Here is a 27,991-nt window from a genome sequence, read left to right on the forward strand (position 1 = left end):
TTGCACACTATCTTGTTTTGTTTAACATTCTAGATTAAGCGAAATATTTTCTGCTCATATGATTTAAAAAAAGAATCATCAGGAGTAGGCAGCGCCATAAGTAAGTGAGTAAACTGAGATCAGATTGAGTTAATCAGGGCAATTTTTCCATAAATAGACAGGTATTTACCTCTCCATGGTTGCAGGATCTTGTCTATTTTTTTCAAGTTTTCTATTGAAATCTGTTGTGAAGAGCTCATTTATATAAGACAGTATTGTTTTCTCTCACGTTCAGTATGCATCTCATGTTTGTTATGTTGTATCTGTTCATTTTTCATAAACTCACCTTCTGCAACTGCTTCCTGACTCCCTACGTTACAATATCTCTGGTTCACAGGCACATGATTACTGCAAACAATAGCTGCAGGATCGACAGAGGCAGTGTTAGAGGGACATACATTAAGTTAACTACATTGTGACTTTCAACGCCCTCAATGTACATTTCCTTCAACATCACGACAACTCAGTGACACAATGGTAGGGATTATCTGAGCAGGGCTTGGGTCATTGATAAGTCATTGTCTCGACGCAGCCAAGAAGATTTGGATGGACTTTGTCATGTTTCCAGAAGGTGTCAAAGTTATCTATAAAAGTTATTCCAACAGAGCTACTATGAGATATGAAGGTAAGACCCAGATGCAGACCACGTTGAATAAACACTAGTTTCATTATCCCACAGGGGCAGGCAATAGACAGGTCAAGGCAGTCAGGGATCAATAGTCCAGAGTAGTCGGGGAAAGGTACGGGACGGTAGGCGGGCTCAGGGTCAGGCAGAGGTCGTGCAGGTGGGCTTAGGGTCAGGTCAGGCAGTGGTCAGGCAGGTGGGCTCAGAGACAGGACAGGCAGTGGTCAGGCAGGTGGGCTCAGAGACAGGACAGGCAGTGATCCGGCAGGTGGGCTCAGAGACAGGACAGGCAGTGGTCAGGCAGGTGGGCTCAGAGACAGGACAGGCAGTGATCCGGCAGGTGGGCTCAGAGACAGGACAGGCAGTGGTCAGGCAGGTGGGCTCAGAGACAGGACAGGCAGTGGTCAGGCAGGTGGGCTCAGAGACAGGACAGGCAGTGGTCAGGCAGGTGGGCTCAGGGTCAGGACAGGCAGCGGTCAGGCAGGTGGGCTCAGAGACAAGACAGGCAAAGGTCAAAACCAGAAGGGCGAGAAAAAGAAGAGACTGGGGAAAAGCAGAAGCTGAGAAAAAAACGGTGGTTAACTGGACAGACAGAAAACACAGGTATACATACACAGGGGATAATGGGGGGAGATGGGCGACACCTGGAGGGGGGTAGAGACAATCACTTAGATCACTTACTTAGATCATCAATCACCTGGCATCCTACCTGGGTGCGTACCTGGTTGCCCCGGTTGCCGGCAGTGGAAGTCGGCGATGAGGGCTGGGTCCAGGATGTCTCGAGCAGGGGACCCAGCACCTCTCCTGTGGGCGCATCCATCAGGAAACCCCTTCCCTGCGGTTGAACACTCAGGAGGCGCCTCGTCGTGTATGCCGGATGACCACCGATGACACGGGAAGGAGTGGTGTGCCTAGAAACAGAAGACAGAAGGGGTGTGAGACACGGGCTTAATCCTAGATACGTGGCTAGCTGGGTGAATACGGAGGGTACGGGGTAACAAAAGATGAACAGCAGTGGGGCTAATGACTCGCTGATGAACCGGGGGTGTGTCCCGGATGGAGAGCCATACCCTCTACCCGAGCCGATAGCGTGGAGCAGGGGTCCGGTGGCGATCTGCTTGTTGCCTATACCTGGAAGTGGTCTTCAACAGAGCGGCCCAAACTCTCTTCCAGGTACGGCTACAGCTGAATATCTGGGCAGAGGGATTGCGGACTCAAATCAAATCAAATGTATTTATATAGCCCTTCGTACATCAGCTGATATCTCAAAGTGCTATACAGAAACCCAGCCTAAAACCCCAAACAGCAAGCAATGCAGGTGTAGAAGCACGGTGGCTAGGAAAAACTCCCTAGAAAGGCCAAAACCTAGGAAGAAACCTAGAGAGGAACCTGGCTATGTGGGGTGGCCAGTCCTCTTCTGGCTGTGCCGGGTGGAGATTATAACAGAACATGGCCAAAATGTTCAAATGTTCATAAATGACCAGCATGGTCGAATAATAATAAGGCAGAACAGTTGAAACTGGAGCAGCAGCACGGCCAGGTTGACTGGGGAAAGCAAGGAGTCATCATGTCAGGTAGTCCTGAGGCATAGTCTTAGGTCTCAGGTCCTCCGAGAGAGAGAAAGAGAGAAAGAGAGAATTAGAGAGAGCACTCTTAAATTCACACAGGACACCGAATAGGACAGGAGAAGTACTCCAGGTATAACAAACTGACCCTAGCCCCCTGACACATAAACTACTGCAGCATAAATACTGGAGGCTGAGACTCCCTCCTCTTCCTCGGGGAAGAGCAGAGGCTGGTATCCCAACGCACACTCGAAGGGCGAGAGTCCCGTGGCAGTGCAGGGAAGGGTGTTGCGGGCATACTTGACCCATACCAGTTGCTGACTCCAGGTGGTAGGGTTGGCGGAGACTGGGCAGCGAAGGGTTGTCTCCACGTCCTGGATGGCTCGCTCCGACTGGCCATTGGACTGGGGGTGGAATCCAGAGGACAGACTGGCCGGTAACCCAATGTGCGTGTAGAATGCCTTCCAGAACCGGGATGAGAACTGCGGAGCCCGGTCGGAGAACATGTCCACGGGAGTCCTTGGACCCGGAAGTCGTGCTGCACTCTAAGCTGGGCCGTCTACTTGGCCGAGGGTAGTTTGGGGAATGGAATGAAGCGGGTGACTTTGGATAATCGGTCGACCACAGTCAGGATGGCAGTCTTGCCCTCAGATGGGGAAGGCCCGTTATGAAATCTAGGTATGTATGGGACGGTGAGAGACAGGCAGTGTTTAGAGGAGACCGCCCAGAGCTTGCCTAGGAGTTTTGTTCTGGACACAGTCTGTGCAGGTGGCGACAAAACGAGGCGACATCTGGAACCTTGTTAGGCTACCAGAAGTGTTGTCATACAAAGGCCAGGGTCTGCCGAGAGCCCAGGTGACAGGCTGGAGGAATTGGCCCGCTCCAGGTCCGCAGAGCGGACCGCGTCAGGCATGAACATCCGGTTATCTGGGGTCCACCCCCAGGTATGTTTGGGACTGTTGCACCTCCACGACCTGTTTCCCTATACCCCAGCTGAGTGCCGTCTCCAGGCACGAGGTGGGAAGGATGTTCTCGGGCTCCGGAGTGGTAGCCATGGGGTTATTGCGGTGAGACAGGGCATCCGGCTTGACATTCTTGGACCCCGGCCGGTAAGAGAGGGAAAAGTTGAACCGGGTAAACAGCAGGGCGGTGCGGAGATAGCCCAGGTTTTTGTGGTCGGTCCACACATTGAACGGATGTTCCACCCCCTCAAGCCAGTGCCTCCATTTCTCTAGTGTCATTTTCACTGCGAGAATCTCTCGATTCCCACATTTTGATTCCTCTCCGTGGCGTTGAGGCGGAGGGATGCAGTTTAAGTTCTCGGGCAGAACGTTGGGACAGAACCTCCCCCACTCCGACATCCAAAGCATCGGCCTCCACCACAAACTGACGGGTAGGGTCCAGATGAACCAGGATCGGAGCCGCGGTGAAGCGATGTTTAAGGTCCCGGCGTTCCGAGAGCCCTTACAGACATCAGCGTGATGAGGTAGGCTATTTTGGAGCGATTCGAGGGGAAGGAGGATGGCTGAAGCTCAAAAATGAGGGCTAAAAATGCCCGACAGGTGCTCGGCTCTAAGTTTGCTACTTGTTTGCTAGGAATAGCCACTTTACCTCTGTAGTCCAAGTGCTTTGGGTTTTTTTTTGGGGGGGGGGGGGTATTTAAGATACTGATTGGAGAGGTAGGGTTTCAGATGTTTTCTGGGCCAAGAGACCTGAGGTGGCAGAATGGAGTGCTCGGGTTGTAGTTTAGGATTTGAGCATAGCCTGAAGGTAAAGAGAGGCAGTTCCTCTTGCTGCTCCGTCTGTAAGTACCATGGGGGTATAGTGGATGTGAGCTTCGACTGGAAGCTATTGCATTGTGCAGAGGAGCAGGGTGACATGAGAGAATTTGGGAAGATCGCAAACCATGGGGGCTGCAGTGTTCTGGATAAGTTGCAGGGGTTTGACGGCACAAGCGGAGTGCCCAGTAGTCCAGATAAGAAAGGACAAGTGCCTGGATTAGGACCTGCGCCACATCCTGTGTGAGGTAGGGTTGTACTCTTCGGATGTTGTAGAGCAGGAACCTGCAAGAGAGGGTCACTGCTTTGAAGTTTACAGAGAACAACAGGCTGTTGTCCTGCCAGGTAGGATGCAATCCAAGGGCCTGAGATGCCCAGCCGTGAGAAGGTGGAGAGGAGGAACTGATGGTTCACGGTATCGAAGGCAGATAGATCTAGGAGGATTGATCTAGGAGGATGAGAACAGAGGAGAGAGAGTCAGCTTAGGCAGTGCGGAGAGCCTCTTTGACACAGAGAAGAGCCGTCTCGGTTGACGGGTTAGGGTCAAGAAGATAGTTCTGAGATAGATAAAAAGAACCTTGATCAGAGACAGAACGCTCAAGTGTTCTAGAAAGAAAAGAAAGAAGGTATACAGGTCTATAGTTTTTGAAGTCAGATGAGTCGAGTGTTGGTTTCATGAGGAAGGGAGCAACTCCGGCCATTTTAAAGTCAGAGAAGACACAGCTAGAAGTCAAGGATGAGTTGATGAGGGAAGTGAGGAATGGGAGAAGATCTCCAGTGATGGTCTGGAGAAGGGAGGAGGGGATGGGGTCGAGAGGGTAGGTTGTCGGGCGGCCAGACCTAAGTAGTCACAGGCTGTCACCTGGAGAGAGGGGAGAAAGAGGTCAAGGCATAGCATAGTTCGTTGTGAGTGAGACCAGTGGACTCAATAGGCTGAGTGAATGAGTAGCGGATGTCGTCAACATTTTTAAAAAAGTGGCTTGAAGCTTGAAATTTAAAGTGATAGAAAATGGCAGCAGATACAGAGGAAAATAAGGTAGAGAGGAGGGAGTGAAAGGATGATAGGTCCTCCGGCAGTTCAGTTCAGTTTTTCTTCATTTTTGCTCAGCTGCCCACAGCCCTGTTCTGTAAGTTCGTAATGAGTCACTCAGCCATGGAGCAGGAGGGGAAGGCCGACCTGGCCGGGAGGATAGGGGCATTGCGAGTCATAGGATGCAGAATGGGAGGAAAGTAGGGTTGAAGAGGCAGACTCAGGATACACGAAGAAGAAAGATTTAGTAGAAGGGAGAGATGATAGGATAGAAGAAGAGAGTGTAGTGGGAGAGAGAGAGAAGATTGTGCACATGACCATCTGGGTAGGGGCTGAGTGGTTAGGGTTGGAGATCAGAGACCTGGAGGGTGGTTGCAGTAAGATTAGTAAGCGAGCAGCCTCTAGTAAAGAAGAGGTCAAGTGTATTGCCTTCCTTGTGAGTGGGAGGGGACTGTGAGAGTGGGAGGGGACTGTGAAAGTGGGAGGGGATTGTGAAAGTGGGAGGGGATTGGGAAAAGGTGAGGTGAAAAGAGGCAAAGGAAAGAGAGAGTTGAAAAAGACATCGGGATGTTGAAGATCCAAGTACGAAGAGCGGTGAGCCATCGTCAGGAAATGAGCTCATCAAGGTGTCACGCTCATAGAGGTACTCTCCAAGGGCACTTGGTCAGCGATAAATGACAATAATGATAAGTTTGAGTGGTGACAGGACGGAATTCAAATGAGGAGATGGACAGATGGGAAAGGGAGAAAGGAGAACATCTCCACTTAGGAGAATTTGAGTTGACCTGCGACACCACAGTAGTTCGGGGGAGACTGAAGAACCAAACACGAATGACTAATTGCCGAGCAGAGGTGGAGAGCACACCACACTGTACTATTGGCTGATTACCTAGGAAAGGTGAAACAAGTCACAAATTGCCCTGCCCCTTGATCCTGGTTGATGTGTCAACAGCTATATGCAAATGATGAGCAGTCAGCCGTTCACATAGCAAGTAGGCTTCTGGGAGAAGAGGCAGCACTTAAAGTAGATGTCCAAAGCACTAAAGACAGTCGTAGACCAACACAGATAAAGACCAAATAAATAAAATGTAAACATACACAAAAACAGAGATGCCGAATCGCTCGCACGCACACGCACACGCACACGCACACGCACACGCACACGCACACAAAATGTTTTATTACTGAGGACCTTTTCACTTCGTGATCTCAGCGTCTGTATTCTTCCTGTTCCAGGGAGTCGTGTGTGTGTGTATACTTATAATTACAGGGCTTCTCAGGGAGTCAGTTGAGGTTAGGTTCAGGCTGTATCAACCAGAGCTCAGTGTCACTGTTCATCAGTCTCACAACAAGGGGCTCACTTAGTGTCAGGAACATACACATCAGGAACAAGTCTCAAAGCTGTCAGACCCTACTGTACCATGTCTCCTCTCCTCCTAGTTGGGCTGTCAGACCCTACTGTACCATGTCTCCTCTCCTCCTAGTTGGGCTGTCAGACCCTACTGTATCATGTCTCCTCTCCTCCTAGTTGGGCTGTCAGACCCTACTGTATCATGTCTCCTCTCCTCCTAGTTGGGCTGTCAGACCCTACTGTATCATGTCTCCTCTCCTCCTAGTTGGGCTGTCAGACCCTACTGTACCATGTCTCCTCTCCTCCTAGTTGGGCTGTCAGACCCTACTGTATCATGTCTCCTCTCCTCCTAGTTGGGCTGTCAGACCCTACTGTATCATGTCTCCTCTCCTCCTAGTTGGGCTGTCAGACCCTACTGTATCATGTCTCCTCTCCTCCTAGTTGGGCTGTCAGACCCTACTGTCTCATGTCTCCTCTCCTCTCCTCCTAGTTGGGCTGTCAGACCCTACTGTACCATATCTCCTCTCCTCCTAGTTGGGCTGTCAGACCCTACTGTATCATGTCTCCTCTCCTCCTAGTTGGGCTGTCAGACCCTACTGTATCATGTCTCCTCTCCTCCTAGTTGGGCTGTCAGACCCTACTGTCTCATGTCTCCTCTCCTCTCCTCCTAGTTGGGCTGTCAGACCCTACTGTACCATATCTCCTCTCCTCCTAGTTGGGCTGTCAGACCCTACTGTATCATGTCTCCTCTCCTCCTAGTTGGGCTGTCAGACCCTACTGTATCATGTCTCCTCTCCTCCTAGTTGGGCTGTCAGACCCTACTGTATCATGTCTCCTCTCCTCTCCTCCTAGTTGGGCTGTCAGACCCTACTGTATCATGTCTCCTCTCCTCCTAGTTGGGCTGTCAGACCCTACTGTATCATGTCTCCTCTCCTCCTAGTTGGGCTGTCAGACCCTACTGTATCATGTCTCCTCTCCTCTCCTCCTAGTTGGGCTGTCAGACCCTACTGTATCATGTCTCCTCTCCTCCTAGTTGGGCTGTCAGACCCTACTGTATCATGTCTCCTCTCCTCCTAGTTGGGCTGTCAGACCCTACTGTATCATGTCTCCTCTCCTCTCCTCCTAGTTGGGCTGTCAGACCCTACTGTATCATGTCTCCTCTCCTCTCCTCCTAGTTGGGCTGTCAGACCCTACTGTACAATATCTCCTCTCCTCCTAGTTGGACTGTCAGACCCTACTGTATCATGTCTCCTCTCCTCTCCTCCTAGTTGGGCTGTCAGACCCTATTGTACCATATCTCCTCCCCTCCTAGTTGGGCTGTCAGACCCTACTGTACCATGTCTCCTCTCCTCCTAGTTGGGCTGTCAGACCCTACTGTATCATGTCTCCTCTCATCCTAGTTGGGCTGTCAGACCTTATTGTACCATGTCTCCTCTCCTCCTAGTTGGGCTGTCAGACCCTACTGTATCATGTCTCCTCTCCTCCTAGTTGGGCTGTCAGACCCTACTGTATCATGCCTCCTCTTCTCTCCTCCTAGTTGGGCTGTCAGACCCTATTGTACCATATCTCCTCCCCTCCTAGTTGGGCTGTCAGACCCTACTGTATCATGCCTCCTCTCCTCCAAGTTGGGCTGTCAGACCCTACTATACCATGTCTCCTCTCCTCCTAGTTGGGCTGTCAGACCCTACTGTATCATGTCTCCTCTCCTCCTAGTTGGGCTGTCAGACCCTACTGTATCATGTCTCCTCTCCTCCTAGTTGGGCTGTCAGACCCTACTGTATCATGTCTCCTCTCCTCTCCTCCTAGTTGGGCTGTCAGACCCTACTGTATCATGTCTCCTCTCCTCTCCTCCTAGTTGGGCTGTCAGACCCTACTGTACAATATCTCCTCTCCTCCTAGTTGGACTGTCAGACCCTACTGTATCATGTCTCCTCTCCTCTCCTCCTAGTTGGGCTGTCAGACCCTATTGTACCATATCTCCTCCCCTCCTAGTTGGGCTGTCAGACCCTACTGTACCATGTCTCCTCTCCTCCTAGTTGGGCTGTCAGACCCTACTGTATCATGTCTCCTCTCATCCTAGTTGGGCTGTCAGACCCTATTGTACCATGTCTCCTCTCCTCCTAGTTGGGCTGTCAGACCCTACTGTATCATGTCTCCTCTCCTCCTAGTTGGGCTGTCAGACCCTACTGTATCATGCCTCCTCTTCTCTCCTCCTAGTTGGGCTGTCAGACCCTACTGTATCATGCCTCCTCTCCTCCAAGTTGGGCTGTCAGACCCTACTATACCATGTCTCCTCTCCTCCTAGTTGGGCTGTCAGACCCTACTGTATCATGCCTCCTCTCCTCCTAGTTGGGCTGTCAGACCCTACTATACCATGTCTCCTCTCCTCCTAGTTGGGCTGTCAGACCCTACTGTATCATGTCTCCTCTCCTCTCCTCCTAGTTGGGCTGTCAGACCCTACTGTATCATGCCTCCTCTCCTCTCCTCCTAGTTGGGCTGTCAGACCCTACTGTATCATGCCTCCTCTCCTCCAAGTTGGGCTGTCAGACCCTACTATACCATGTCTCCTCTCCTCCTAGTTGGGCTGTCAGACCCTACTGTATCATGTCTCCTCTCCTCCTAGTTGGGCTGTCAGACCCTACTGTATCATGTCTCCTCTCCTCCTAGTTGGGCTGTCAGACCCTACTGTATCATGCCACCTCTCCTCTCCTCCTAGTTGGGCTGTCAGACCCTATTGTATCATGCCTCCTCTCCTCCTAGTTGGGCTGTCAGACCCTACTATACCATGTCTCCTCTCCTCCAAGTTGGGCTGTCAGACCCTACAATATCATGCCTCCTCTCCTCTCCTCCAAGTTGGGCTGTCAGACCCTACTGTATCATGCCTCCTCTCCTCCTAGTTGGGCTGTCAGACCCTACTATACCATGTCTCCTCTCCTCCTAGTTGGGCTGTCAGACCCTACTGTATCATGCCTCCTCTCCTCCTAGTTGGGCTGTCAGACCCTACTATACCATGTCTCCTCTCCTCCTAGTTGGGCTGTCAGACCCTACTGTACCATGCCTCCTCTCCTCCAAGTTGGGCTGTCAGACCCTACTGTATCATGCCTCCTCTCCTCCTAGTTGGGCTGTCAGACCCTACTATACCATGTCTCCTCTCCTCCTAGTTGGGCTGTCAGACCCTACTGTACCATGTCTCCTCTCCTCTCCTCCTAGTTGGGCTGTCAGACCCTACTGTACCATGTCTCCTCTCCTCTCCTCCTAGTTGGGCTGTCAGACCCTACTATACCATGTCTCCTCTCCTCCTAGTTGGGCTGTCAGACCCTACTGTACCATGTCTCCTCTCCACACCCAAATACTCTGCTTCTTATTTGTGTAATATAGTTTTTTTTATGTTGTTGCTGTTATAGTTGTTGTTGTTAGCTGTCAGAGACAAGGAATATATCTGGGCGGCAGGGTAGCCTAGTGGTTAGAGCCTTGGACTAGTAACTGAAAGGTTGTACGTTCAAATCCCCGAGCTGACAAGGTACTAATCTGTTGTTCTGCCCCTGAACAGGCAGTTAACCCACTGTTCCTAGGCCGTCATTGAAAATAAGAGTTTGTTCTTAACTGACTTGCCTGGTTAAATTAAGGTAAACTTTTTTTATCTTGCTGAGAAACCAAAATCTCACCAATTTAAGACTTCACAACTTTTACATTTGTTGTCTGTAAATACATTGTGGATTTGTGTTTGTTGTCTGTAAATACATTGTGGATTTGTGTTTGTTGTCTGTAAATACATTGTGGATTTGTGTTTGTTGTCTGTAAATACATTGTGGATTTGTGTTTGTTGTTAGTGAATACATTGTGGATTTGTGTTTGTTGTCTGTAAAAACATTGTGGATTTGTGTTTGTTGTCTGTAAATACATTGTGGATTTGTGTTTGTTGTCTGTAAATACATTGTGGATTTGTGTTTGTTGTCTGTAAATACATTGTGGATTTGTGTTTGTTGTCTGTAAAAACATTGTGGATTTGTGTTTGTTGTCTGTAAATACATTGTGGATTTGTGTTTGTTGTCTGTAAATACATTGTGGATTTGTGTTTGTTGTCTGTAAATACATTGTGGATTTGTGTTTGTTGTCAGTGAATACATTGTGGATTTGTGTTTGTTGTCTGTAAATACATTGTGGATTTGTGTTTGTTGTTAGTGAATACATTGTGGATTTGTGTTTGTTGTCTGTAAATACATTGTGGATTTGTGTTTGTTGTTAGTGAATACATTGTGGATTTGTGTTTGTTGTTAGTGAATACATTGTGGATTTGTGTTTGTTGTCTGTAAATACATTGTGGATTTGTGTTTGTTGTTAGTGAATACATTGTGGATTTGTGTTTGTTGTCTGTAAATACATTGTGGATTTGTGTTTGTTGTCTGTAAATACATTGTGGATTTGTGTTTGTTGTCTGTAAATACATTGTGGATTTGTGTTTGTTGTCTGTAAATACATTGTGGATTTGTGTTTGTTGTCTGTAAATACATTGTGGATTTGTGTTTGTAGTCTGTAAATACATTGTGGATTTGTGTTTGTAGTCTGTAAATACATTGTGGATTTGTGTTTGTAGTCTGTAAATACATTGTGGATTTGTGTTTGTTGTTAGTGAATACATTGTGGATTTGTGTTTGTTGTTAGTGAATACATTGTGGATTTGTGTTTGTTGTTAGTGAATACATTGTGGATTTGTGTTTGTTGTTTGTAAATACATGGTGGATTTGTGTTCGTCTTTCTCATATATTGGGTATTGTGTATTAATTTGTCATTCATTTTTTTGTCTCTGAATATCAATCTTTCTCAGAGCACTCTATCCCCAGGACCAAAGTGCACCATTCAGGAAATAGATTGCCATTTTGCGTGCACATATCTCTTCAGCATCCTACTTTCTCTACAATTACACAAAAACGTCCATTAATTATAATCCACATAATCATTTACATTTCCTGTTGCTGCGGGATTATTTTCTCACTGTCGAAAAATGGCAGAAATTAAGATACTAAATCTGTGTGACTCATGGCAGCCATCACTCCCTCCTTCTCATAGGAATATAAATAGGGAGACAGAACAGATCTGGTTGTTCCTTGGGATTTGGTGCTTACTTTCAGAGAGAGAGAGAGAGAGAGAGAGTGTAGAGCGAGAGAGAGTAGAGCGCGAGAGAGAGAGAGTATAGAGCGAGAGAGAGAGAGTATAGAGCGAGAGAGAGAGAGTATAGAGCGAGAGAGAGAGAGTATAGAGCGAGAGAGAGAGTATAGAGCAAGAGAGAGAGTATAGAGCAAGAGAGAGAGTAGAGAGCGAGTAGAGAGCAAGAGAGAGAGAGAGAGTAGAGAGCGAGTAGAGAGCAAGAGAGAGAGAGAGTAGAGAGAGAGAGAGAGTAGAGAGAGAGAGAGAGAGTATAGAGCGAGAGAGAGTGTGGAGAGAGTGTGGAGAGAGAGGTAGAGTAGAGAGAGAGAGTAGAGTGAGAGGTAGAGTAGAGAGAGAGTAGAGAGTGAGAGTAGAGAGAGTAGAGAGAGAGTAGAGAGAGAGAGAGTAGACAGAGATGCTCAGCAGGCTCTGCTCACACTTACTGGCCTGAGGCCAAACCACACAACAAACAACATTGGATACTTTATGGAACACATAGCCTTCACTATCTCATCCTGGAATATCCAAGGCCTGAGGTCATCTGCCTTTGGCCTAAAGAGCAGGAACCTGGACTTCATCAAAGAAATTGGAAATACAGACATTGTCATCCTACAAGAAACCTGGTATAGGCGGAGACGGACCCACTGGTTGCCCTCTAGGGTTACAGAGAGCTGGTAGTCCCATCCACCAAACTACCAGGTGTGAAACAGGGAAGGAACTCAGGGGGTATGCTAATTTGGTAAAGAGCAGACCTAACTGGCTTTATTAAATTAATCGAAACAGGAACATTTGGCTAGAAATTCAAAAGGAAATGATCTTAACAGAGAAAAATATCCTCCTGAATGCTACCTATATCCCCCACAACAATCCCCATACTTTAATGAAGACAGCTTCTCCATCCTGGAGTGGGAAATCAATCATTTCCAGGACCAGGGACATGTACTAGTCTGTGGCGACCTAAATGCCAGAAACAGACAAGAACCTGACACCCTCAACGCACAGGGGGACAAACACCTGCCTGGAGGTGACAGCATTCCCTCCCCCATATGCCAAAATAACCAACAAAACAGGTCACAACTCCTGCAGCTCTCTCGCACGCTGGGTATGTACAAAGTCAATGGTAGGTTTCGTGGGGACTCCTATGGTAGGTACACCTATAGCTCATCTCTTGGAAGTAGTACTGTAGACTAGTTTATCACTGACCTCAACACAGAGTCTCTCAGAGTGTTCACAGTCAGCCCACTGACACCCCTATCAGACCACAGCAAAATCACAATCTACTTGAACAGAACAATACTCAATCATGAGGCATCAAAGCCAAAGGAACTGAGATATATTAAGAAATGCTATAGATGGAAGGAATGTAGTTTGGAAACCGACCAAAAAACAATTAGGCAACAACAAATTCAATCCCTTTTAGACAATTTCCTGGGTAAAACGTTCCACTGTAATAGCGAAGGTCTAAACTTCACAGTAGAAAATCTTAACAGTATATTTGACTTCTCAGTTTAGCTATCAAATCTAGAAATCTCAAATAGAAGACCGAAGATAATTACCAACAATGACAAATGGTTTGATGAAGAATGCAAAATTCTAAGAAAGACATTGAGAAACCTGTCCAACCAAAAACATAGAGACCGGAAAACCTGAGTCTACATGTCACATTCTGACCTTAATTCCTTTGTTTTGTCTTTGTTTTAGTGTGGTCAGAGCATGAGTTGGGATGGGCAGTCTATGTTGTTTTTTGAGTTTGGCCTGGTATGGTTCTCAATCAGAGGCAGGTGTCGTTAGTTGTCTCTGATTGAGAATCATACTTAGGCAGCCTTTTTCCACCTGTGTTTCGTGGGTGTTTATTTTCTGTTTTATGTGTCATCACTAGACAGGACTGTTTCGTTTGTTCGTTCTTCCTAGTTGTTATTTTGTTTAGTGTTCAGTTTTGATTATTATTAAAAATCATGAACACTTACCGCTGCACCTTGGTCCTCACCTCCTTCCACCGACGACGGCCGTTACACTACGCCTTCACGATCACTAAAAACAATACAGAAATACACTACGAAAAAAGAAGGAACAGCATGTCAGAAATCAACTCAACAAATCCATAGACTAACCACTTCTGGGAAAATTGGAAAACACTAAATAAACAACATCATGAAGAATTATTTATCCAAAATGGAGATGTATGGGTAAACCACTTCTCCAATCTGTTTGGCTCTACAACAAAGAACAAACAGCAAAAACATATACACGATTAAATACAGATCTTAGAATCAGCTATTAAAGACTCCCAGAACCCACTGGATTCCAGAACCCACTGGATTCCAGAACCCACTGGATTCTCCAATTACCTTTAATGAACTACAGGACAAAATAAAAACCCTCCAACCCAAAAAGGCCTGTGGTGTTGATGGTATCCTCAATGAAATGATCAAATATACAGACAACAAATTAAAATCATCCTTAGCTCTGGCATCTTCCCCAATATTTGGAAACAAGGAATGATCACCCCAATCCACGAAAGTGGAGACAAATTTGATCCCAATACCTACTGTGGGATATGCGTCAACAGCAACCTTGGGAAAATCCTCTGCATTTTCATTAACAGCAGATTCATTTCCTCAGTGAAAACAATGAACTAAGCTGATGTCAAATTGGCTTTTTACCAAATGATCGTATGACAGACCACGTACGACAGACCACGTATTCACCCTGCACACCCTAATTGACAAACAAACAAACCAAAACAAAGGCAGTCTTCTCATTCTTTGTTGATTTCAAAAAAGTATTAGACTCAATCGGGCATGAGGGTCTGCTATACAAATTGATGGAAATTTGTGTTGGGGGAAAACATACGACATTATAAAATCCATGAACACAAACAACAAGAGTGCGGTTAAAATAGGCAAAAAACACACACATTTCTTCCCACAGGGCCGTGGGGTGAGACAGGGATGCAGCTTAAGCCCCATCCTCTTCAACATATATATCAACAAAAAGAAAGGAAAAGTCTGCAGCACCCGGCCTCACCCTGCTAGAATCTGATGTCAAATGTCTACTGTTTGCTGATAATCTGGTGCTTCTGTCACCAACCAAGGATCTGGGCCCTGACAGTACATCTCAGTAAGACCAAAATTATGGTGTTCCAAAAAAGGTCAGGTCACCGGTACCACAAACACAATTTCCATCTAGACACCCTTGCCCTCGAGCACACAAAAAACGATATATACCTTGGCCTAAACATCAGTGCCACAGGTAACTTCCACAAAGCTCAGTGTACAATGTAAAACACCTAATAATGCATGCAGAGCAGAATTAGGCTGAAACCCGCTAATTATTAAAATGCAGAAAAGAGTCGTTAAATTCTAAAACCACCTAAAAGGAAGCAATTCCCAAACCTTCCATAACAAAGCCATCACCTACAGAGATAAGAACCTGGAGAAGAGTCCCCTAAGCAAGTTGGTCCTGGGGCTCTGTTCACAAACACAAACACACCCCACAGAGCCCCAGGACAGCAACACAATTAGACCCAACCAAATCATGAGAAAACAAAAAGATAGTTACTTGACACATTGGAAAGAATTAACAAAAAACAGAGCATACTAGAATGCTATTTGGCCCTAAACAGCGAGTACACAGTGGCAGAACACCTGACCACAGTGACTGAACCAAACTTAAGGAAAGCTTTGACTATGTACAGACTCAGTGAGCATAGCCTTGCTATTGAGAAAGGCCTCCGTAGGCAGACTTGGCTCTCACGAGAAGACAGGCTATGTGCTCACTGCCCACAAAATGAGGTGGAAACTGAGCTGCACTTCCTAACCCCCTGCCAAATGTATGACCATATTACAGACATACATTTCTCTCAGATTACACAGATCCACAAAGAATTTGAAAATAAACCCAATTTTGATAAATTCCCGTATCTACTGGGTGAAATTCCACAGTGTTCCATCACAGCAGCTAGATTTGTGAGCTTTTGCCGCAAGAAAAGGGCAACCAGTGAAGAACAAACACCATTGTAAATACAACCCATATTTATGCTTATTTAGTTTCCCTTTTGTACTTTAACTATTTGTACTTTAACAACACTGTATGTATGTATGTATATATATATATATATATATATATATATATATATATATATATATATATATATATATATATATATATATATATATATATATATATATATATATATTACAAATGTCATATATATAATATGACATTTGTAATGAAACTTCTGTGACTGTCATGTTTACAGTTAAAAAATATATATATTTCACTGTTGTATATTATCTACCTCACTTGCTTTGGAAAGTTAACATATGTTTACCATGCAAAATAAAGCCACTTGAATTGAATTGAGAGAGAGTATAGAGAGAGAGAGAGAGTAGAGAGAGGGAGAGAGCAGAGAGTAGAGAAAGAGTGAGAGAGAGCAGAGAGTAGAGAAAGTGTGAGAGAGAGAGATATATATATTCACTTTATATATTATCTACCTCACTTGCTTTGGCAATGTTAACACATGTTTCCCATGCCAATAAAGCCCTTGAATTGAATTGAATTGAGAGAGAGAGAGAGAAGAGAGGAGGAGAGAGTAGAGAGGAGAAAGAGAGAAGAGAGAGAGAGGGAGAGAGTAGAGAGGAGAGAGAGATATGAGAAGAGAGATAATGAGAGAGAGTAGAGAGGAGAAGAGGGAGAGAGTAGAGAGGAGAGAGCGATAAGAGAAGAGAGAGAATCAGAGAGAGTAGAGAGCTGCATTGTCGCATAATATAATTTGCACAGCTCTGAACCAGCTGAGTTCAGCTACATTGGTGAGAAGATTCTAATCACACATTTCATTCACCAACAGTTTAACCATACGGCTAAGGAATCTCACCAATGTTTCACCCAGCACAGCATATCCACTACCGACAACACCATCATCTAATCAACTAACCAGCAACATATTAGCCCACTGAGCTAAAACCTATAGGCATTAGTTCTGGGAACGAACACAAGTCTTCAGCTCTCAAGCGATTAACCATTTCCACCTAAATACAAAGGGTGAACATATCGCCAAACAGTAATTCTCTGGTAACCAGTTCTCAGTTATTAAGTTAATTTAGACCCCAAAAAACATACATATTGTGCAGAAGGAAATGAGTATGGTTTCCCTGCATGACTATGATAACATCAGACTCTAAACCATCTGGAGTTACAGCGTCTCTGACCACAAAACAATAATTGATCATTAACCAAGAGTGAAAGGAATATATTCATGTGGGTGTTTTTAAGATGGGTTGAAAGGAGTCAACAAAACTTTTGAGATGTTAAAAACAAACATAAGATAAAACTTTAAGTTTCTGAGATTCAAAACTTCCTAAACATCTCCTCAAATCCTCTCAGAACGTATAGTTCAATCAGATAGATGTTTATTTCAGGAGCTGCAGCAGCCTAGAGACTTGCCTAGTTAAATAAAGATAAAATAAAATAAATAAATAATTGTCTTCAAAGATTCCTTTAAACACAGCTCACAACAAACACACACACACGGTAACTAGGTTAGCACACATGCAGAATTAAAACGACTCATCTTCAAACACACAGACACACACACAAGCAGGCTAACTGTGAAACTCTGAAAATGTCCTGACGCAGGTGGAAGACTATATCCAGGGAAGGATTGTGATTATGGCTGTCCAGCCAGGTTAAGACCAATCAGAACAAGTGTTAACCGACGATAGCCGACACCCGCATAGATGATGTTTTGGGGTGACACCATAACAGCATTGGAGCCGGCAGGGTAGCCTCGTGGTCAGAGGCAGGGTAGCCTCGTGGTTAGAGGCAGGGTAGCCTCATGGTCAGAGGAAGAGTAGCCTCGTGGTTAGAGGCAGGGTAGCCTCGTGGTTAGAGGCAGGGTAGCCTCGTGGTTAGAGGCAGAGTAGTCTTGTGGTCAGAGGCAGGGTAGCCTCGTGGTCAGAGGCATGGTAGCCTCGTGGTCAGAGGCAGGGTAGCCTCGTGGTCAGAGGCAGGGTAGCCTCGTGGTTAGAGGCAGGGTAGCCTCGTGGTTAGAGACAGTGTAGCCTCGTGGTTAGAGGCCGGGTAGCCTCATTGTTAGAGACAGGGTAGCCTCGTGGTCAGAAGCAGGGTAGCCTCGTGGTCATAGCACTGGACTAGTAACTGAAAGGTTGCTAGAATCCCGGAGCTGATAAAAGGTAAAAATCTGTCATTCTGCCCCTGAACAAGTCAGTTAACCCACTGTTCCTAGGCTGTAATTGCAAATAAGAACTTGTTCTTAACTTACTTGCCTAGGTAAAATAAAATAGGGTTATGGTTAGTATTCCCACGCAGCCATGTAACAGTGTTAGTTTACGTGAAACAGACGCATGACAAGAGGTGACTGCCTGTGGTAATTATCTAGCATGCTCTGAACACCTGTGCTAATTATCTATCTAGCATGCTCTGAACAGCTGTGCTAATTATCTATCTAGCATGCGCTGAACACCTGTGCTAATTATCTATCTAGCATGCTCTGAACACCTGTGCTAATTATCTATCTAGCATGCTCTGAACACCTATGCTAATTAGCTATCTAGCATGCTCTGAACACCTATGCTAATTTGCTATCTACCATGCTCTGCACACCTATGCTAATTAGCTATCTAGCATGCTCTGAACACCTATGCTAATTAGCTATCTAGCATGATCTGAACACCTATGCTAATTAGCTATCTAGCATGCTCTGAACACCTGTGCTAATTAGCTATCTAGCATGCTCTGAACACCTGTGCTAATTATCTATCTAGCATGCTCTGAACACCTGTGCTAATTAGCTATCTAGCATGATCTGAACACCTATGCTAATTAGCTATCTAGCATGCTCTGAACACCTGTGCTAATTAGCTATCTAGCATGCTCTGAACACCTGTGCTAATTATCTATCTAGCATGCTCTGAACACCTGTGCTAATTAGCTATCTGAACACATGTGCTCTGAACACCTATGCTAATTAGCTATCTAGCATGCTCTGAACACCTATACTAATTAGCTATCTAGCATGCTCTGAACATCTGTGTGTAAGCGTAACTCGAGAAGTGTAATGGGCGTGTAGTTTCATCAGAAGGTGTATGGATCTGTCCAAAACAGCTACAGTAAGTTTATGGTTTTGTATTTGAAGGATTCTTTCTCGCTGATGAAAGGACCATATATTTTGAAAGCTGTATCAAAAGTGATTATTATTGATGTTTCTAAATGTTAAAATACAGTGTTGGGTTTGTAGTTCACATGAGGCAGTCGTAGGCGAAGCTAATGGCTGAGAACTGTAGAGAGAATATAAAATGCTGAGTAGAGTTTTCGAGAGCCTGAGCTGTTGTAGCTTGCTTGCTAGCTAGCTGGTTCCATCCCCAAACACAATGATAGATCTGAGTGGGCAGGTTGCACTTAGATAGCTGTCTCTCTCTGTTTTTGATCATCTACATAACATGACAAAACTCCTTGGACACTTTAGTACCTACTTACCAGATTGGCCTTCTATTCAACCCCCGAAGCCACCAGCAGGCTGTTCCTTTCTTGACAACAAAGCCGCAATGAACTGTTGGGATATGAGTTTTTGATAAAAGTAATTCAAATTCTGAAAATAGAAGCATATAATTATTTTAAAAACTTTTGCATTAAGAAAGTTTAGCTGGAATATAATTAATCAACGCCGTTAGATTCATGGAATATAAAGTACCAGTCAAATGTTTGGATGCAACTATTCATTCAAGGATTTCTTTATTTTTACTATTTTCTAATAGTGTGAAATAACACATATGGAATCATCTGGTGACCAAAAAAGTTTGAATAAACTGTTATATTAGAGATTCTTCAAAGTAGCCTTAGCCTTGATGACAGAATAGTGTCTTTTTTTTCTCTTTTTTTTTTACAGAATTCAAATTTGTATTTTATTTCACATACAGGAATGGGTAGTGATAACAAAATAGCAACTGTGTACAGTATAACTTGTTTACGATGACAACGTCTATTATTGTAAAAAAAAAAATCCAATTAAAAGTCAATAAAAAGGACAGAGAGACAAACATTGACGTTCATTGTACTGTTGAATGGGATGGCCAATTTAGAGGACAAAACAAATCTTAACTCACACATACAAAAAATAAAATCCTACTAGGTGGTACATATAGAAGAAGACAGCATATAGTCACTACAAGCAGTGTAGTTAAACCAAAAGTAAGTATTGAGTGGAGTACAGCACAGAGTAGCATGAGATCGTCAACCCAGTTATGAAAGGGGACTAGACCTTTTATCCACTACCAGCTGCCATACTGTAAAACAGTGGACTTCTATTTGAGGTAATGTAGTGAATCTTTTCCATATACATTACATTCCCTAAATTCCATAACCTCATTTCAAAGGTAGGCGCAGTCTCCAATTTGCAAAATTGCAATATGAGTCTTTTGGCTAATAGAGTACAAAGGGAGACAGTCTTCCCCTCCTGGTTATTCCCCATCAACTGTACCAAACAGAGCGATCAATGGGTCTGGGGGTAGAACTCTATTGAAGGCTTCAGATAAGTAATCAAAAATGAGAGACTAGTAAGCATGTAACTAAGGACATGTCCAAAATAAGTGGGTCAACGTCCCCTCGTCCTGCTTGCACCTCTCACACAGTGGTGAGGTGTCCGGGAATATTTTATGCAGTTTCACTTTTGAGTAATGTAACCTGTGTATCACCTTAAGCAGTACAAGGTTGTGTCTGGCAATCACTGAACTGTGGTTTATATTCCTGAGAGCTTCTACCCAGTCCTCATCTGATATTTCTGAACCAAGTTCTTGTTCCCAAGCCCTTTTAATAGTGTCTCTATGTGGGCCTGTAGCACATCATATAGTCTAGAGAACGACCATTTTGAATGGGGTTTGACAAGGATCAGGCTATCTAATGTAGGACTATTTGACTTAATGCCACACTGTGGGATATGTGTCCTGAAGAAATTTCAGATTTTGGAGGAATCTGAAAAATGTCATGTTAAATTTTGCTTCTAATTGTTTAAATGAAGCTAACTGACCATCAATGTATAAGTTACTAATTGTTTTGAGCCCCTTTTCGCCTCCACTGTGAAATCACCATCCAATGATGTCACGGCTTCTAGGAGTAGTGGGTGGAGGAGTCAGGCGCAGAGAGCAGAGGTAGTTCAATCGTGATCTTTTAATCCAGAACAACAAGCAACGGTAACGCCAATCACTAAGGCGCATCACCTTAACCAGTCCAAAACCAGGACCAAACAGTCCGGAGAAAAAGGTCCACAAGTATACACACACACGAACAGAAAAACAAGCCCGCACAAAAGCAGGGCATACCTGGTTTAAATAGCCCAAATCAAAACCCAAACAAGAAACAGGTGAAACTAAATCAGACAAAACTAACTGAAACAGAAAAGGGGATCGGTGGCAGCTAGTAGGCCGGCGCCGACGACCGCCGAGCGCCGCCCGAACAGGAAGAGGAACCATCTTCGTCGGGATTCGTGATTCGCAATACAGGGTGGAAAGCATGATTCAGGCAAATTGGACTGTCAATGTATACAGTGGGTATGTTAAGAAAATACCTCATCTGTTTCCAGATCCTAAGAGTATTACAAATGACTGGATTAGAGTCATTAGTGTCTTATGTTCCACATATGATGGACGATTAACAAGTGCAGGGAGTACTAATAATAGATTTTAAAGTAAGGAAGGCCATGTATTTACATAAATTATTATTTGAAATGATGTCTGCCTTGTTATCCCTGCCTTATCTTTTATTGAACACACCATGTAAACATGCACAGTGCATGCTGGGAAAGTATGTGAACCCTTGGCTTTAATAACTGGTTGACCCTCCTTCGGCAGCTATAACCTCAACCAAACGTTTTCTGTAGTTGCGGATCAGAAATGCACAATGGTCAGAAGGAATTTTGGACAAAACCTCTTTACAAAACTGTTTCGATTCAACAATGTTCTTGGGATGACTGGTGTGAATTGCTCTTTTGAGGTCATGCCACAGCATTTCAATCAGGTTGAGGTCAGGACTCTGACTGGGCCACTCCAGAAGGCCTTTCTTCTGTTGAAGCCATTCTGTTGTTGATTTACTTCTGTGTTTTGGGTCGTTGTCCTGTTGCAGCACCCAACTTCTGTTGAGCTTCAATTGAGGGACAGATAGCCTAACATTCTCCTGTAAAACGTCTTGATAAACTTGGGAATTCATTTTTCTGTCGATGATAGTATGCTGACCAGGCCCTGAGGCAGCAAAGCAGCCCCAAACCATGATTCTCCCTCCACCGTACTTTACAGTTGGGATGAGGTTTTGATGTTGGTGTGCTGGGCCTTTTTTTCTCCACACACTGTGTTGTGTGTTCCTTCCAAACTACTCAACTCTAGTTTCATCTGTCCACATAATATTTGCCAGAAGAGCTGTGGAATATCCAGGTGCACTTTTGCAAACTTCAGATGTGCAGCAATGTTTTTTTTGGACAGCTGTGGCTTCTTCTGTGGTGTCCTCCAATGAATACCATTCTTGTTTAGTGTTTTACATATCGTAGACTCTTCAACAGAGATGTTAGCATGTTCCAGAGATTTCTGTAAGTCTTTAGCTGACACTCTGGGATTCTTCTTAACCTCATTGAGCATTCTGCGCTGTGCTCTTGCAGACATGTTTGCAGGACGGCCACTCCTATGGAGAGTAGCAACAGTGCTGCAGATCTTTCCATTTCCGTGCTTCTACACCTGCATTGCTTGCTGTTTGGGGTTTTAGGCTGGGTTTCTGTACAGCACTTTGAGATATCAGCTGATGTACGAAGGGCTATATAAATAAATTTGATTTGATTTGATTTAGACAATTTGTATACCGTGGACCGATTAACATCAAGGCTTTTATAGATACTTTTGCAACCCTTTCCAGCTAAATTGCAAGTCAAAAATTCTTAATCTTATGTCTTCTGAGATCTCTTTTGTTCGAGGCATGTTTCACATCAGGCAATGCTTGTTGTGAATAGCAAACTCAAATTTGTGAGTGTTATTTATAAAAGGCAAGGCAGCTCTAACCAACATCATCTCATTGATCGGACTTCAGGTTAGCTGACCCCTGACCCCAATTAGCTTTTGGAGAAGTCATTAGCCTAGGAGTTCACATACTTTTTACAACTTACACTGTGAAGGTTTAAATTATGATTTCAATATAGACAAGAAAAATACATTAATTTGTAGTTATTAGTTTAAGCAGACTGTGTTTGTCTATTGTTGTGACTTAGATGAAGATCAGATCAAATTTGATGACCAATTTACGCAGAAATCCAGGTCATTTGAAAGGGTTCACATGCGTTTTCTTGCCACTGTATACGTCGGCCCGGGATAAAACCTGTCTGGTCAGGATGTCAGAAATATATCTATCAATCGGTTTGCCAATATCTTTGTCAACACCTTATTTTCTATGGGGAGCAACGACACAGGGCGATAAGATGACATCTCCATGGAATTTCTATATTTTTTCAGGATCAGTGCTATAGGACTGTAGCCTCATACAGTGTTTGCGGGAGTTAGACATTTTCTTTGGAATGTTTAAACATTTGTAACATAAGTGGAGCTAGACTGGTGCAGTATAGTCGTGGCCAAAAGTTTTGAGATTGGCACAAATATTAATTTCCATAAAGTTTGCTGCTTCAGTGTCTTTATATATTTTTGACAGATGTTACTATGGAATACTGAAGTATAATTACAAGCGTTTCATAGGCTTTTATTGACAATTACATGAAGTTGATGCAAAGAGACAATATGTGCAGTGTTGACCCTTCTTTTTCAATACCTCTGCAATCTGCGCTGGCACGCTGTCAATTAACTTCTGGGCCACATTGATGGCAGCCCATTCTTGCATAATCAATACTTGGAGTTTGTCAGAATTGGTGAGTTTTTATTTGTCCACCCGCCTCTTGAGGATTGACCACAAGTTCTCAATGGGATTAAGGTCTGGGGAGTTTCCTGGCCATGGACCCAAAATATCGATGTTTTGTTCCCCGAGCCACTTAGTTATCACTTTTGCCTTATGGCAAGGTGCTCCATCATGCTGGAAAAGGCATTGTTTGTCACCAAACTGTTCCTGGATAGTTGGGGGAAGATGCTCTCGGAGGATGTGTTGGTACCATTCTTTATTCATGGCTGTGTTCTTAGGCAAAATTGTGAGTGAGCCCACTCCCTTGGCTGAGAAGCAACCCCATACATGAATGGTCTCAGGATTTTTTACTGTTGGCATGACACAGGACTGATGGTAGCCTTGTCAGGACTGATCCAAAAGGATGTACTGCGTTATTTATTGTTAGCATTGTGCTGGTTGACTTGTTATTCTTCATGAATGTTCTGTAATGTGTGTCTTGAGAACAAATAACATTTGAAAATACTGAATGTTTATTGAATTGTTTTATTTCTGCCTTTTCTATTCCAGACATTCTGAAATTCACTAAAGCATCCCATGTATGTAACTTTAGTCTTTCACTTTTCAATGATTTCTCACCAGCCTGTTCAACGCTCACCTTGTCTTCTCCAGACAAGCTTTTTTCCAGATGCCCCAAACAATCGGAAAGGAGATTCATCAGAGAAAATGACTTTATCCAAGTCCTCAGCAGTCCAATCCCTGTACCTTTTGCAGAATATCAGTCTGTCCCTGATGTTTTTCCTGGAGAGAGGTGGCTTCTTTGCTGCCCTTCTTGACACCAGGCCATCCTCCAAAAGTCTTTGCCTCACTGTTCATGCAGATGCACTCACACCTGCCTGCTGCCATTTCTGAGCAAGCTCTGTACTGGTGGTGCCCCGATCCCGCAGCTGAATCGACTTTAGGAGACAGTCCTGGCACTTGCTGGACTTTCTTGGACACCCTGAAGCCTTCTTCACAACAATTGAACCGCTCTCCTTGAAGTTCTTGATGATCCGATAAATGTTTGATTTAGGTGCAATCTTACTGTCAGAAATATCCTTGCCTGTGAAGCCCTTTTTGTGCAAAGCAATGATGACGACACGTGTTTCCTTGCAGGTAACCATGGTTGACAAAGGAAGAACAACGATTCCAAGCACCACCCTCCTTTTGAAGCTTCCAGTCTGTTTTTCGAACTCAATCAGCATGACAAAGTAATCTCCAGCCTTGTCCTCGTCAACACTCACACCTGTGTTAACGAGAAAATCACTGACATGATGTCAGCTGGTCCTTTTGTGGCAGGGCTGAAATGCAGGCCCAGCTTGTCCCCAGGCACCCTCATTTGTTGACTTCTGTGATCGAAAAAAACCTTAGTTACATGCATGTCAACATCAGAAGCCTCCTCCCTAAGTTTGTTTTACTCACTGCTTTAGCACACTCCGCCAACCCTGATGTAATTGCCGTGTCTGAATCCTGGCTTAGGAAGGCCACCAACAATTCTGAGATTTATATACCCAACTACAACATTTTCCGTCAAGATAGAACTGCCAAAGGGGGAGGAGTTGCAATATACTGCAGAGAGAGCCTGCCATGTTCTATCATACTTTCCAGGTCTGAACCCAAACAGTTTGAACTTCTAATTTAAAAAATGAACCTCTCCAGAAATAAGTCTCTCACTGTTGCCGCCTGCAGTTGCCCCCCCCACCCCCCCAACAGCCGTCCCGCATTTACTCGCCCAAGCCTCCCAGCTTCTCCTTCACCCATATCCAGACAGCAGATGTTCTGAAAGAGCTGCAAAACCTGGACCAGTACAAATCAGCTGGGCTAGACAATCTGGACCCTCTCTTTCTAAAACTATCCGCCGCCATTGTTGCAACCCCTATTACCAGCCTGTTCAACCTCTCTTCCGTATCGTCAGAGATCCCTAAAGATTGGAAAGCTGCCGTAGTCATCCCCCTCTTCAAAGGGGGTGACACCCTAGACCCAAACTGTTACAGACCTATATACATTCTGCCCTGCCTATCTAAAGTCTTCGAAAGCCAAGTTAATTAACATATCACTGACCATTTCGAATCCCACCGTACCTTCTCTGCTGTGCAATCCGGCTTCCGAGCCGGTCACGGGTGCACTTCAGCCACGCTCAAGGTATTAAACGATATCATAACCGCCATCGGTAAAAGACAGTACTGTGCAGCCGTCTTCATTGACCTGGCCAAGGCTTTCGACTCTGTCAATCACCGTATTCTTATCGGCAGACTCAATAGCCTTGGTTTTTCTGACGACTGCATCGCCAGGTTCACCAACTACTTTGCAGACAGAGTTCAGTGTGTCAAATCGGAGGGCATGTTGTCCGGACCTCTGGCAGTCTCTATGGGGGTGCCACAGGGTTCAATTCTCGGGCCGAACTCTTTTCTCTGTATATATCAATGATGTCGCCATTGCTGCGGGCGATTCCCTGATCCACCTCTACGCAGACGACACCATTTTGTATACTTCTGGCCTTTCCTTGGACACTGTGCTAACTAACCTCCAAATGAGCTTCAATGCCATACAACACTCCTTCCTTGGCCTCCAACTGCTCTTAAACGCTAGTAAAACCAAATGCATGCTTTTCAACCGTTCGCTGCCCGCACCCGCCCGCTCGACTAGCATCACCACCCTGGACGGTTCCGACCTAGAATATGTGGACAACTATAAATACCTAGGTGCCAACAAGTGCTCAGCTTATGTGGGAACTCCTACAAGACTGTTGGAAAAGAATTCCAGATGAAGCTGGTTGAGAGACAGACAGAGCGAGACAGACAGAACGAGACCAACATAGAGAGAGAAACAAAATACAGAGAGAATAAGAGAGAAGAGCTCCAGTAGTTGTCTCCAGACCTATCGCTAGTGTCTCCAGGCCTTACGCCAGTGTCTCCAGGCCTAAAGCTAGTGTCTCCAGGCCTAACGCTAGTGTCTCCAGGCCTAACGCTAGTGTCTCCAGGCCTAACGCTAGTGTCTTCAGGCCTAACGCTAGTGTCTCCAGGCCTAACGCTAGTGTCTCCAGGCCTAACGCTAGTGTCTCCAGGCCTAACGCCAGTGTCTCCAAGCCTAACGCCAGTGTCTTCAGGCCTAACGCCAGTGTCTTCAGTCCTAAAGCCAGTGTCTCTAGGCCTAAAGCCAGTGTCTCCAGGCCTAACGCCAGTGTCTCCAAGCCTAACGCCAGTGTCTTCAGGCCTAAAGCCAGTGTCTCCAGGCCTAAAGCCAGTGTCTCCAGGCCTAAAGCCAGTGTCTCCAGGCCTAAAGCCAGTGTCTCCAGGCCTAAAGCCAGTGTCTCCAGGCCTAACGCCAGTGTCTGCAGGCCTAACGCCAGTGTATCTAGGCCTAACGCCAGTGTCTGCAGGCCTAACGCTAGCTAGGCTAATCTGAGTCCTAATGACAGTCCCTCTATGTGACGTGCAACACCAGGCATGACTGGGACTAATGGTCCATACACTCGCTGTAGTTTATCCTCCTGTATGGATGATGGCTCTCCTATGTATCATTATGATAACTAGGCCTGGCCTGCCTTACTGTGGGCTGGTACTCTGGAGAGAGGTTGAGATAGAGAGAAGAGGGGAGGGCAGAGGAAAGAAGCGGAGAGGAGTGGAAATCTTATTGATTTTCAGCCAATTTTGTTGGTCTCTCTCTGTCTCTCTCTCTCTCTGTCTCTCTCTCTCTCTCTGTCTCTGTCTCTCTCTCTCTGTCTCTCTGTCTCTCTGGCTCTCTCACTCTCGCTCGCTCCCCAGCTCTCTCTCTCGCTCTCTCGCTCGCTCCCTCGCTCGCTCCCCAGCTCTCTCTCTCGCTCTCTCGCTCGCTCCCTCGCTCGCTCCCCAGCTCGCTCCCCAGCTCTCTCTCTCTCTCGCTCCCCAGCTCTCTCTCTCTCTCGCTCCCCAGCTCTCTCTCTCTCTGTCTCTGTCTCTGTCTCTCTCTCTCTCTCTCTCGCTCCCCAGCTCTCTCTCTCGCTCCCCAGCTCTCTCTCTTTCTCTCCCCAGCTCTCTCTCTCTCTCTCTCTTGCTCCCCAGCTCTGTCTCTGTCTCTCTGTCTCTTTGTCTCTCTGTCAATTCAATTCAATTCAAGGGCTTTATTGGCATGGGAAAACATGTGTTAACATTGCCAAAGCAAGTGAGGTAGATAATATATAAAGTGAATATATAAAGTAAAATAAACAATACAAATTAACAGTAAATATTACATATACAGAAGTTTCAAAACAGTAAAGACATTACAAATGTCATATTATATACATACAGTGTTTTAATGTACAAATGGTAAAGGACACAAGATAAAATAAATAAGCATAAATATGGGTTGTATTTACAATGGTGTGTGTTCTTCACTGGTTGCCCTTTTCTCGTGGCAACAGGTCACAAATCTTGCTGCTGTGATGTCACACTGTGGTATTTCACCCAGTAGATATGGGAGTTCATCAAAATTGGATTTGTTTTCGAATTCTTTGTGGGACTGTGTAATCTGAGGGAAATATCTAATATGGTCATACGTTTGTTAGGAAGTGCAGCTCAGTTTCCA

At 45.1% G+C, this 27,991-nt stretch overlaps 1 protein-coding gene across 1 annotated transcript in view; it reads left to right on the forward strand.

Annotated features, from left to right (window-relative positions):
* The first annotated feature begins 5,145 nt into the window (after positions 1–5,145).
* The window catches only part of LOC116354478 (actin cytoskeleton-regulatory complex protein PAN1-like), a 109,916-nt gene continuing 87,070 nt past the window's right edge, over positions 5,146–27,991 (forward strand). Inside the window, exons 1-2 of the mRNA XM_031794946.1 lie at positions 5,146–5,237; positions 26,343–26,796. Coding sequence (XP_031650806.1) covers positions 5,146–5,237; positions 26,343–26,796 — 546 coding nt within the window. The remainder of the gene's footprint in view (positions 5,238–26,342; positions 26,797–27,991) is intronic.

This window comes from Oncorhynchus kisutch, linkage group LG17 (assembly GCF_002021735.2).
Source record: "Oncorhynchus kisutch isolate 150728-3 linkage group LG17, Okis_V2, whole genome shotgun sequence".
Classification (NCBI taxonomy): domain Eukaryota; kingdom Metazoa; phylum Chordata; class Actinopteri; order Salmoniformes; family Salmonidae; genus Oncorhynchus; species Oncorhynchus kisutch.